This window comes from Myotis yumanensis, unplaced genomic scaffold (genome assembly GCF_028538775.1).
Source record: "Myotis yumanensis isolate MYYU_CA2020_CCGP unplaced genomic scaffold, mMyoYum1.0.hap1 SCAF_10, whole genome shotgun sequence".
NCBI lineage: Eukaryota > Metazoa > Chordata > Mammalia > Chiroptera > Vespertilionidae > Myotis > Myotis yumanensis.
Window position 1 is genome coordinate 6257420 of NW_027223761.1, and position 12926 is coordinate 6270345.

Sequence of the window (12926 nt, forward strand, 5' to 3'; positions counted from 1 at the left end):
AATAGCCATTTTCCCTTGGTTAATTGGTTACTGAATTCCAGTAATCTCTGGGGGTGGTAGTAGTCATATTACCAAAATTTGTACCAGGCAGAAATTGGTATTAGAATTTTTGAGATATGGCTTAGCTTTTTATTGCTTTGCAGGGCAGAGAATGAACCTACTTTGAACCTGTCGAATGGAATTGCTCTTGTCGTAAACTATCAGCATTATATGAGGTGAAGGGGGAAAGCATTGTTCCTCTCCCTGTTTTACTCTCCTATTATGAATATAAATGTGGCAGAAATTAAAAATGGTCTCACTTGTCATTTCTTAGTGCCAGATGTCAGAGTCTCTATAAGAAAAATAAAGTAAAACTTTTAAGCTAATTATATTGAAAACTGTTATTCCTGGCTCCTTGAATATATTCTGATTGACCTGAGGACATGTTCTTTCTCCTCTCCATGCCTTATTTTCTCCTGTAAATGAAACAAAACATACCCTGCTAATTCCAACCCCATTTACACATGAGAAGAGAGGGCTGAATTTAAAAGGTTCTTGAACTCTTGGCTAGATAGATACAATGACTACAAAGAAATTCTTTGTGTATTATTGTTTGTGCATCAGCATTTTGCCTAGGTTTGGAAATCTCTCTCCCTATCTCCACGTTCTTCAGACTGCAAATCATGGAGGAGGTGGTATATAATATGGAATAGACAGAACACCTCCATTAGAATATTTTTTTATTCTTTAATATGTGCAGAAAACAACACCCGCACTCCATATCTTTCTTTAGTAATCTTAAAGTATCATACATTCATTACAGGTAGACATCTTGTTATCGTAGCTTTATTGAAAGAGACGATGCTTGTAGACACATTTCTCTGGGCAATTTGATTAGTTTAGAGAGAGAAAAAGGTTCAGTACTCTTTTGTGTTTAGAAAAGAACTGTTGGAAAGTAACCAAATATTAAATTTCACTAGATTCTTTCTAGGAGAGAAAGGTGTCCTAATTTTTTCTTATTATTGCTATCTAACAGTAACTTCAGACCTCGTCAGGGGAAGCATGTGTGGGAGCAGTCATCTGAGAATAGGGATACCAGTTTTAGGTTATTTGTGATTAAGGAACCCCCTCATTCCCACTTCTGCCTTGCTGATCTCTGAATGATCTTGGAAACTTCTGCTTAGAACCATAGAGTAATTAGTGGATGAAATTCATTTTTTGAGAATATAAAACTGCCACTAGTGGCAGCGAAAGCAGGAGCCATGATACCATTCCTGAAATGCCGATTTGTCTGCTCTGTCTATTGCTTGTGCTTCCCTGAGTGGGACGCAAGTTATTGATATGGCGGGTTATATGGTTATGCATATGCTAGAGATTATAAAAGGAATTTTGAATACCTTTAAAAATAATTTCTTGAGGAAAAAAGCTAAATTTGTCTTCCTTGTTTTTTGACAGTAGACCAAAATTTGGTACAACTCAATTACTCTGCAGCAGAATCCATCCTGTACTAGGACATCCAGTAATGCTTTTCATCCCCAATGACGTGGCTGGCGTGGACTTGTTGGGAGAGCTGATACTGACTCCAGCTGCTGCTGTGTGTCCCTACCCAAAGGTCTCTTCCAACCAGCTGATGAACAGGATTTCTTCAGTTTCCATATCCTTTTGATAACAGAATTCATATAATTGTCTTTGAAAATGAATTGTTATGCCCAAATTTTAGAAAATTCTTTAGCATATAAACTCTGAGTGTAAAAGCCAGTATGATTTGTGTAAAAACAAAAATCCAGTATGAAAGCCAAGCTTGAAAGTTTTTCCAAGAAACTGAAAACTATAAAATGTGCCACATGTGCCACACTCTTTTCATATCATCCCATATGCCTGAAGCATGGAATGAATGGTGCAAGGGGAAGAGATGAGGCTGGAAAAGTCATTTGGGGTTGAATATGGTGGATATTGAATGCTACAGTACAGATTGTGAACTTTGTTCTCTGTATAGTGGGAAACCATTGAATGTTTAGGAGTTTCTAGCAGCATTATACAGGATAGATGGGAGAGAGAAGTCTGTAATCACTAAGTAAGTAAGTTAAGTAAGTAAGTAAACTGGACAAGAGGGATCGAATGCCTGAATTAAAAATGTGATGAGTATGGAAAGGAGAGACTGAGAGACTTATTACTGGAAGGAATCAACATAATGACGTGATCAATTTATTGTTGGAATATGGAGATTAGGGGCAGAGAAATGAAAGGATATTGTTGAAAGATTCTCACACTGTATGTGTGTCAATTGTTATCACTTGAAGATAGACATGATAAGTTAAAGTTGTATATTATAAAGCCTAAAACAATCTCTAAGTTGATACAACAGTTAGAACTAATAAGCAAAAAAAGGGAATAAATGGAACTATGAAATATGTCCAATCCAAAATAGAATCCAAAGAATAGAAAAGAGGAAAAAGAATACTAGGAACAAATGGAAAATAGATAACAAAATGTAGATTTAAACCTAACCATAGCAGTATTCTTATTAAGTGTAAATGGTTAACCCAATGAAAAGACAGTCACATATTTTGACTCTTCAGATACTCCACTCTTTTTAAAAAATGTTTAAACATATTTTTAATGATTTCAGAGAGGAAGGGAGAGGAAGAGTTAGAAACACCAATGATGAGAGATAATCATTGATTAGCTGCCTCCTACATGCCTCAGGTATTGAACCCGCAACTGGGCATGTGCCCTGACCAGGAATTGTACCTTGACCTCCTGGTTCATAAGTCAACACTTAACCACTGAGCTGGCCAGCCAGATACTTGATTCTTTTTTTTTTTAAATTAAATCTTTATTGTTCAGATTATTACATTGGTTCCTCTTTTTTCCCCCCATAACTCCCCTCCACCCAGTTCCCACCCCACCCTCCGCCCTCACTCCCCACCCACTGTCCTCATCCATAGGTGCACGATTATTGTCCAATCTCTTCCCACACCCCCCCACACCCCTTTCCCCCCCCAAGAATAGTCAGTCCATTCCCTTTCTATGTACCTGATTCTATTATAATCACCAGTTCATACTGTTCATCAGATTATTTATTCACTTGATTTTTAGATTCACTTGTTGATAGATGTGTATTCATTGTTCATAATTTGTATCTTTACCTTTTTTTTCTTCTTCCTCTTCTTCCTCATATAATACTGGTTTGGTGGTGATGAACTCCTTTAGCTTTTTCTTATCTGTGAAGCTCTTTATCTGACCTTCACTTCTGAATGATAGCTTTGCTGGATAAAGTAATCTTGGTTGTAGGTTCTTGGCATTCATCACTTTGAATATTTCTTGCCACTCCCTTCTGGCCTGCAAAGTTTCTGTTGAGAAATCAGCTGACAGTCATATGGGTACTCCCTTGTTGGTAACTGACTGTTTTTCTCTTGCTGCTTTTAAGATTCTCTCTTTGTCTTTTGCTCTTGGCATTTTAATTATGATGTGTCTTGGTGTGGTCCTCTTTGGATTCCTTTTGTTTGGGGTTCTATGCGCTTCCTGGACTTGGAAGTCTATTTCTTTCACCAGGTAGGGGAAGTTTTCTGTCATTATTTCTTCAAATAGGTTTTCAATATCTTGCTCTCTCTCTTCTTCTGGCACCCCTATAATTCGGATGTTGGTACGCTTGAAGCTGTCCCAGAGGCTCCTTACACTATCTTCATATTTTTGGATTTTTTTTTCTTTTTGTTTTTCTGGTTGGGTGTTTTTTGCTTCTTCGTATTTCAAATCTTTGACTTGATTCTTGCGATCCTCTGGTCTGCTGTTGGGAGTCTGTATAATATTCCTTATTTCAGTCAGTGTATGCTTAATTTCTAGTTGGTCCTTTATCACAACATCGAGGGTCTCACTAGATTTCTTGAGGATCTCACTACATTTATTGGCGGTTTCTAGAGAATTCTTGAAAAACCTAAAAAGTGTGGTTTTGAACTCTATATCCAGTAGTTTGCTTTCCTCCATTTCTGTCATTTGTGTCCTGTTTCTTTGTCTCAGCATTTTTTATGCTTCGCTGTGTCAATAGAGTAGCTTTCTGTGCTAAGTGTCCCAATTACCTGAGGTAGACACTCTTGGTGCACCCCCTTGTGGGCTTTGTGCACAGTCTTCTTGTAGTTAAGCCTTGATTGTTGTAGTTAACACTGGGAGGATTTGACCTCCAGGCCAATTGGCTGTGAGAATCATCTGTGTCTGTGGTGGGAGAACTTCTGTGCTGAAGACACCCTTATGGGGCAAGAATTGCTTCAGTGGGGCTTTGGTGCTCACTGAGTCTGCCCCCTGAGTGTGTCCCTTATAGATCTGAGGAGTTGTAATTGGATAGTCCCACTCTGACCCCTGGGTACACTGGCTCTTGGATCTAAGGAGGTGCTAATCTAGCCTCTGCCTGAGGCTACCCAGCAGAGACCAGCTGTAAAGCAATGCAAGTTGCCCTGGGGCCTTGGGGCAGCTGCAGTTTGTTAAGTTATTATCAGATTACAAAGGGCTGGGCCTTTCATATACAAAAGCCTCTGTGCACAGCTTGGGCAGGGCGGGTCCCAGGGGATCAACAGAGTGGGCGGAGCGAGCAGTATGGCTGCTCTCAGTCCTGCCTTCAGAGGTCCTGGCAATCGCCGAGAGTGCCTCCGAGAGAAAGCTGCCCTCGAGTTCCGACCGATGCCAGACAGTCCCGTTTCTCCAGTATGAGTCTGGGTCCCCAGAGACTCGCTCGGAACTGGAGCTCAGAGCCTGAGACTCCCTCCCAACTGAAAAAGACAATCGTGTCCTCAGCCGCCAGCCCTCTCCACATGCACCTCCGCACCTTTGTATTTTTCTTCAGCACCGCACCTCCTCTGAGTCTCAGTGTGCTTTTCTCTTTCCTTCTAGTTGTAGAAATTCCACTCAGCCAGCCTTCCTATGGTTCTGGATGATGTCAGTTACGTCTTTTAGTTGTATTTTTGAAGTGGTTGTGCGAGGCAGCAATCTCCGGTGTTTACCTATGCCGCCATCTTGGTTTCTCCAGATACTCGACTCTTATTCTGAGTTGGCAGCATCTCAAAGCTTCCCTGGCTTTAAACAGTGAATGTGTTGGCCTTAGCTCATGTTCTTGGATTTGTGATGGAGACTTCATTTACGGGCACTGCCAATTTTGTTCTGTTGTGACTTTCCATAATGCCCCAGTGCTTACTGGGTAAGAATTTTAATCTTTACACTCAATACCTTGTGTTCCTATTAAAAAGATGAAAACAAAAATGAAGGAAAAATACATTATGGCCTCATTAGCCTTGGTTCAGGGTACAAAAAATGGTCGGCAGTGGTTCTTAACTGGATAATTTTGCCTTCAGATGACATTTGGCAATGTCTGGAGACATTTTTAAAAAATATATGTATTTTTATTGATTTCAGAGGAAGGAAGAGGGAGAGAGAATCATTGATTGGCTGCCTCCTACATGCCCCACACTTGGGATTGAGCCTGTAATCTGGGCATATGCTCTGACTGGGAATCAAACTGTGACCTCCTGTTTCTTAGGTTGATGCTCAATCACTGAGCCACGCCAGCTGGACTCTGGAGACATTTTTTATTGTCATGAATGGAGGGAGGGGTAAAGACCAGGGGTGCGGCTAAACATTCTACAATGCACAATACAGCCCTTCTCCCGCCGCACACAACAAAGAATTATTTGGCTTAAAGTGTCAATAGTGCTAAGATAGAGAAACCCTGGGTAGGAGAGAGGATGAGAGTGGGAAGGAAACCATTTCAGGGTCCTGTCCATCTTTGTCTTAGTTAGAGAATAGGATTAGAGAAGGTGAGGAGTTTCCTTATCAATCTGAATATACTCAAAAACTTGTTGGAAAATATTCCTTTGTGTATATCACATTGTATTACAGTTTACTGGTTTTACATGTTTCTTTTATACTATAAATATGATAACTTGAAGATAGGTATTAAGTCTGGATATTCATCTTTGTATCCCCAGAACTTAGTATGGTGTTTAACCTGACATATCACTCAAATCTATGATTGAATGAGTAGGATGAATTAATAACTAATTGTCCTAATACTATACCTGTAGCTCATACTCATTAAACCCAGAATAAATTTCTGAGGATTCTAGTGGATCTATCTAATATCTCTGATACCTGACACTTATCTTCAATGTATAAAAGGCTTAATATGTAATTGCCTAGCACACTACTTTATTTCTGGGAATGTGAACCAGGTTAATGTTACATGTTTGTTTTATGCAAATGAATACACATAAAAACTAAAATTTGGAAGTTTTCTTTAGCACCTATACATATTTCTATATGGACCTTCGGGTCTGCCTCTGATAGTGCCAAGCCAGGAACAATCAATTACTACTGTCTTCAAAGATACCTCTTATTTCATTGACTGGAAGAAGTACCACTTGTGTGTGGTGCCCAGTTTGGATCTCAATTTGGATAGAGGTATATCTCCCTCTCTTTGCACAGGAATCAAGAAAACTGGAGAATATCAGAGAAATGCAAGGAAACAAATACCAGGTGTAAGTTTGAAAGACCACCTGCAGTGACGCAAATGGTGTCAAGAGGCAAAGCCCCCATCAGAGTTGAGCCGTTTTTGCATTCCATATTGATGCTGGTTCTTCTCTCACTTCCTCTTTTGCCTCCTCTATTCCCGGAGTAACCAGTGGCCTTCATCCTCTAGGGACTTGTTCAGAGGGTTTCTGTTGTACCTTAATCCGTCAGTTCTGGGGTTTTATAAAAGTAAGGGAGCAATTGCATCTTTGTGGAAGAGAAATGTTTCCTAATGAGATGAGAAAACCCACATATAATTACTTAGAAAAAAATTAAAACACCACATAAATACAAGGCAGGAGTATAAACCTTATAGTAATAAAGCTAGGAACCTGGCGGTAATATTCACGTAGAGCCTAACCAATACTAGTTTTGGGTAAGTCATGTTGAAAGTTGGGTGCTTAAAACCTAGACTAACAAATAAAACTGGGAAATAGGTATATACAACCATGAGTTGATGTCTAGGAAGTTTACAGTCTTGAGCTTGACTGTTGTTAGCTAGAATCCTTTGACATTTGGAAGGTAATCTGGTCAATTGTATCCTGAGGAAGACGACCATTAGGGAAGAGGTATTGTGACTGGCATGAGAAGGTTGAAGCCTCCTGGGATGGTCAGTGTCTCAGGGGAATGATGGAATCTTCATCAAGGAAGTAAGCCTTGGGGTAAGGCTATTTTTTCTTAAGTAGTAGTTATTCCAGAGGTTGGATTGAAAGGAGGGTGTCCTTAGACAGGGTCTCTGGAGGTAAGAGGTTTTGTAAAGAAGCAATGTTTGGTCTTAACAGGATGTCATGTTTTTTTTTTTTTAAATATATTTTATTGATTTTTTACAGAGATGAAGGGAGAGGGAAAGGGATAGAGAGTTAGAAACATCGATGAGAGAGAAACATCGATCAGCTGCCTCCTGCACACCTCCTACTGGGGATGTGCCTGCAACCAAGGTACATGCCCTTGACCGGAATCGAACCTGGGACCTTTCAGTCCGCAGGCCGACGCTCCATCCACTGAGCCAAACCGGCCAGGGCAACAGGATGTCATGTTATTAGGATTTTAAAATCTCTAGGGCTCTCCATATCTTCTTTTCTCTTTCATTTTTATTTTCATGTTTTATTGATTTCCTTTATTTTTGTCAATTTGTGATGCCTAAACTTTCTCATTTAATTTTGGAGATGAATAATGTAGAAAATGCCCCTTGTCTCATCTCCCCCCACCCCACCCCCCCCTTACTCTGAAGGAAAGACCAGGATCCCATGGAGGTACTTTTCTATATGGATCTGGGTGGAATTAAGGGTTATCCTGATTGTATTCTAAAGGATAAAGGTGCTAGAACAGGTGTGGGCAAACTTTTTGACTCGAGGGCCACAATGGGTTCTTAAACTGGACCGGAGGGCCGGAACAAAAGCATGGATGGAGTGTTTGTGTGAACTAATATAAATTCAAAGTAAACATCATTACATAAAAGGGTACGGTCTTTTTTTTTTTTAGTTTTATTCATTTCAAACAGGCCGGATCCGGCCTGTGGGCCGTAGTTTGCCCACGGCTGTGCTAGAAAGTGACCACAGGGCATCAGATTACTTGGGATTTCGCGTAGTATTCTGATTATAAGCACAGATTTTGGAGTCAGTTTAAAACAGTTCTACCACTTACTCTCTCATGTTGGGCAACATATTTAACCTCTCTATGCCTCTCCTCTTATCTGTAAAAAGGCATAAGAATAGGTCCTATGCCATAGTGTTGTGAAGTCTAAATGTTGAGATAGTACATGTAAAGAATTTAATATTGTACATGGCATATAGTAAGCATTCCATACAAGTTAGCTGTTATCATTACTCAGGCTTGACTCTCACCTCTGCCGCTTACTAGTGATACCTACCTTAGAAAGTTGTATAAGGGATGCATGAATTTATTATTTAATGCTTCTCAGCAAGTGCTAAGGAGTGCTGTTTGGTTTGTATCTTGCACACCTAGTTGTTTTGATGTTCTTCCTGAGAATCACTTTATTTGCTTCCATCCTGTGGATAGAGAAATAAATTCAGGAGGAGAAGGCAGTGTTCAAATTTAGATTTATCTCAGATTTTTCTCTTTTTGAGGTATAGGTTCTTTATTCAGTTAGCATTTTGAGGGCTTTATTTATCTTAGAATACTGTGCAATACCTTGTTCTCTAGATATGGTGCTTCCAGATGTGAGTTATCAGGTGGAATCCAGCGAGGGGGATCAGTCTCAAAATATGGACCTTCAGGGGCAAACTCTGCTGCTCATTCTCTTTGTGGATTTCCACAGTCAGTGTCCAGTCCAGCAAATGGAACTCTGGGGTAGGTATAAGAGAATTGGGCTGCCAGCATGGGTGTGCTTACATGTTAAGAGAATAAAGAAAAGGAGACTTTACCCCAGCCAATGTGGCTCAGTGATTGAGCATCAACCCATGAACCAGGAGGGCCAGGTTCAATTCTTGGTCAGGGCACATGCCCGAATTGCAGGCTTAATTCCCAGTTGGGGCATGCAGGAGGCAGCCAATCAATGATTCCCTCTCAACATTGATGTTTCTGTCTTTCTGATTGCCACATATACCTCTGAAAAGGGAGAAATTGTCCTTTAGGCATACAAGGGGGAGCCTTGGGTACTTATCTCATAGATGGGTGGTAACCTGTTTTCAGAAAGGTTCTCTCTGTTAGAGGTTAAGCAATGATTTCACTGTTTTGTGGTCAATGAAAAACATGCATCAGATTCACCTGGAATATTTTTTTTTAATATATATTTTATTGATTTTTTACGGAGAGAAAGGGAGAGGGATAGAGAGTTAGAAACATCAATGAGAGAGAAACATGGATTCAGCTGCCTCCTGCACACTCCCCACTGGGGATGCGCCCGCAACCAAGGTACATGCCCCTGACGGGAATCAAACCCGGGACCCCCCCAGTCCGCAGGCCGACGCTCTATCCACTGAGCCAAACCGGTCAGGGTGACCTGGAATATTTGAAAATGTCAGCTTCCTGTACCAAGGATTAACTCATTATTTTGCTATAATATAAAAATCTAGTACAATTCAAGAATTTGCATTTTTAACAAGATTCTCAGGTGATTCTTAAATATAGTAAAGTTTGAAAACACTGAGTATGAGTGGGAGTTGGCTTACACATTTTAATCCAGTAGCCCCTGGAAGGTAAGTGTGTTTCTCAGTGCCTTCCAAACTGTGAAGGAAGTAGCAAAAAGTAGAGCTTATAAGCTTCTGGGGGAAGGTTGATAACCTTTCTTTTGTGTTCCTGGTATGTCTCTCTGTTCTTTCTCTGTGGGCTGATGCTTTTGCCTGGGATTCTGTTCTTTGGGCATTGATGTGGCCCTTCTCCCACTGAGTCATAGGAGAAATGAGACAGCCAACAACCCCAGATCAGCAGAGCTCATGTTGCCTGGTACCAGCTATGTAATGAACAAACCATTGTCAGCTGTGGGATTCTTCCTGCTGCCTACCACCCATGCCACTCCTATCTTTCCCCATCATGTGTATATTCTTTAGAAGACAAGCACTGCTTCCCTGGGCTCTGATTTGCAATTCTTTATTTGAGGAGCTGGTGTTCTTTGGTGCCCCACTATTCCATTCATCAAGGCCCTGGAATGGGAACATAGAAGAGACCTAAACTAAAGAGGCTTCTAGCAGGGAAGTCAAAGGTGAAGAAGCCTGGGGTTGTTATCTGGCTGTGCTCACATGGTAGAGGCTGATAAGAGGAGCAGTTTAGTCTTGTGGAAAGGATTTCAGGGTACAATCAAGAGACCTGAGTTTAATTTTGGTCCTGCAATGAAATTCCTCAATTATTTTTGGGAAGCAAGTTACATAAATCACTTGATCCTCCTTTTCATAAACAGGGTAGGGCAAAAGTAGGTTTATAGTTCAGAGTATATGAAACACAGTTTATTCTTGTATTATTAATTATTATATTATTTTCCATAAGAACAGCTGTAATCCTACATTTGCCCCACCCTTTATTTAACATAAGATTGTTAGGCTAGGTGATATCAAAGGCCCTTTCAAGTCTAAAGACCCTCTTAAGACAAAATCTGTGATATTTTGGCCCTAGCTGGTTTTCTGAGTGGTTAGAGTATTGGCCTGCATCGGGTCAAGAGCACGTACCTCTATTGCAATCTCAATCCCTGGCCCTGATTGGGGCATGTACAAGAGGCAACCAATCAATCACATCTCTCTCTCTCTCCCTCTCTCTCTCCCTCTCTCTCCCCCTCCCTCCCTCCCTCTCTCCCCCTCTCCCTCTCCCTCTCCCTCTCCCTCTCCCTCTCCCTCTCCCTCTCCTTCTCCCTCTCCCTCTCCCTCTCCTTCTCTCCTTTCCTCCCTCCCTTCCACTCTCTAAAAATTAGTGGAAAAAATATCCTTGGGTGAATATTAACAACAACAACAAAAATCTGTGATATTTTGGCTTTTTTATTTAGATCTGCTAACAGGAACACCATATTCCATCTTCTTTAGGACGACATAAAATAAAATCTGATACCATGCTCTGAATCTATTGAACATATCTATGAACTCATATTCCTCAGAAGCCAGTGTCACCTATCAATCTTGTAGTACTGTGATAGTTTAACCACCTCTGTTTAGCTTGACTTTAAAGGCCTGCAGCATCTCAGGTAGTTGTATTCAGTACTGGATTAAATGAAAATGAATTGCTGCATTAATAAAAAGAGTATCTTTTAAAATTTCCTTACACATCTGGTAGTTTAGGACTAGCCTTTGAAGAAGATGTACTATGAGGGTAAGTAGGTATAGATATATGGATATAGATATAATAATTTTTCTTTTTCCCCCCTCTTTTTTTTCGTATACCCTTGAAAGCTTTCTCTAGAGCTCCTTTTAGGAAACAGATTGTGTAGAACTACAGTCTGCTTCCAGTGTCTTAAAAAACCACTTAATTGGCCTTCTGCCCACTTGTCATGGTAACTTTTCTATGATTAACTTGTTATTTTGCCACAACGTTAAAGGCATCTGTTAGTATCTACAGTTTTAGGAAGAAACTTGTAGCTTTTTAATTAAATATCTGCTTTTAAAAGGTTTCTAGCTGATTTCTTGAGGCTATTCTTAGAATCAAACTGTAGAAAATAGTAATTCAAATGACATCATCATAGCAATAGCAGTATTTTCCCTTTGAATATTACAATGTACATTTTAAAACATTTCATTTACGTTATCCCAGTTTATCTGCACAAAATACCTGTGAGAACAGGTGATAGAAAGCCATTTTCTGTATTTAAGTGAGAAAAGTGAAGTGATTTGTCACTACTAGTTGGTAGTGGAAATGACTCTAGAATCTATGTTCCCCTGATTCCAGTTCCAGGCCCCTTTTGAGCAAACCACATATTACTTTTCCTTTCAGTAAAGCAACATGGCCTCATGGTAGAAAATGTTCTGCTGCCTTGCATTCTTAATGCAACCCTGAGAAAGCCAACCAGCCATGAGCTGTTTCACTATTGAATATTTGAACAGACTACCCAGTGGAGAGTACAAAAACACTGAAAAAGGGAAGATTAATTAAGAAGCATTTTCTCCATGTGTCCTATAGGGGGAATTTGTCTTCCTTTGTTTCATCAGGATCATCAGTGCTAGCCTATTGTTTGATGACATATTTCGCCCAACTCTCTCACATTTTAGCTTTTCTGAATGATGCCGAGCAGTGGTACCTATGATTACTTTATCAGAGATAGTCTCCCACTTAAAAAGACCTTTTACCGGCAGTTTTTAGAGTAGTGTTGTGAGTTTTAACTTTTTCTGTACCACAGCACATCTGAAAGGATTGGCGACACACTGGCAATAATTGGCTCACCATGACGCTGCTGCTCAGAGAGGAGTGCAGTAGGGTTAGACACTACAGGAGGCGTTCTCTCTCTTTCGGAGTCACTAGTATCGTTGTTTATAGTATGTGGTATATATTGATGTTTCTGATAGGACTTAAACAGGACCCCACACTGGTTTCTTCAAAAATAATGTTAGCCCTGGCTGGTGTAGCTCAGTTAGTTGGGCATCATCCTGTGCTCTGAAAAGTTGCTGATTGGGTTCCCTGTCAGGGCACGCCCCCCACCCCCAAATGTCATTGTTCACTTTAGTTTTCCTGAGCTGTCTTTCATTTGTAAGTGGGAATTGGGTGAGTTTGTACCTTGTTGGGTATGTAGTCTAAAAAAGTAATTATTTGTGGGTAGGAGTGAACCAGCACATGAGCAACAGCTTTGAAGTGGTCATGCTCACTCAGAGCTACGAACATTCTTCCTTCCTTTAGGAATTCACACTTTGCTCACAGCTCATCTCAGTACCATCCTCCAAGAGAGCCACAGCGCGGTGCAAGATTCCATCCAGTTTGCCGTGGACCAGGCCTTGGAACAGCATCACCAGGCTGCCAAGGTAATG

The 12926-nt window shown here is 40.5% G+C and overlaps 1 protein-coding gene across 1 annotated transcript in view; it reads left to right on the plus strand.

Annotated features, from left to right (window-relative positions):
• Nucleotides 1-12926, plus strand: part of TOP6BL (TOP6B like initiator of meiotic double strand breaks) — a 54350-nt gene that overhangs the window by 28839 nt on the left and 12585 nt on the right. Inside the window, exons 7-11 of the mRNA XM_070427622.1 lie at nt 144-215; nt 1438-1633; nt 6273-6423; nt 8695-8841; nt 12799-12920. Coding sequence (XP_070283723.1) covers nt 144-215; nt 1438-1633; nt 6273-6423; nt 8695-8841; nt 12799-12920 — 688 coding nt within the window. The remainder of the gene's footprint in view (nt 1-143; nt 216-1437; nt 1634-6272; nt 6424-8694; nt 8842-12798; nt 12921-12926) is intronic.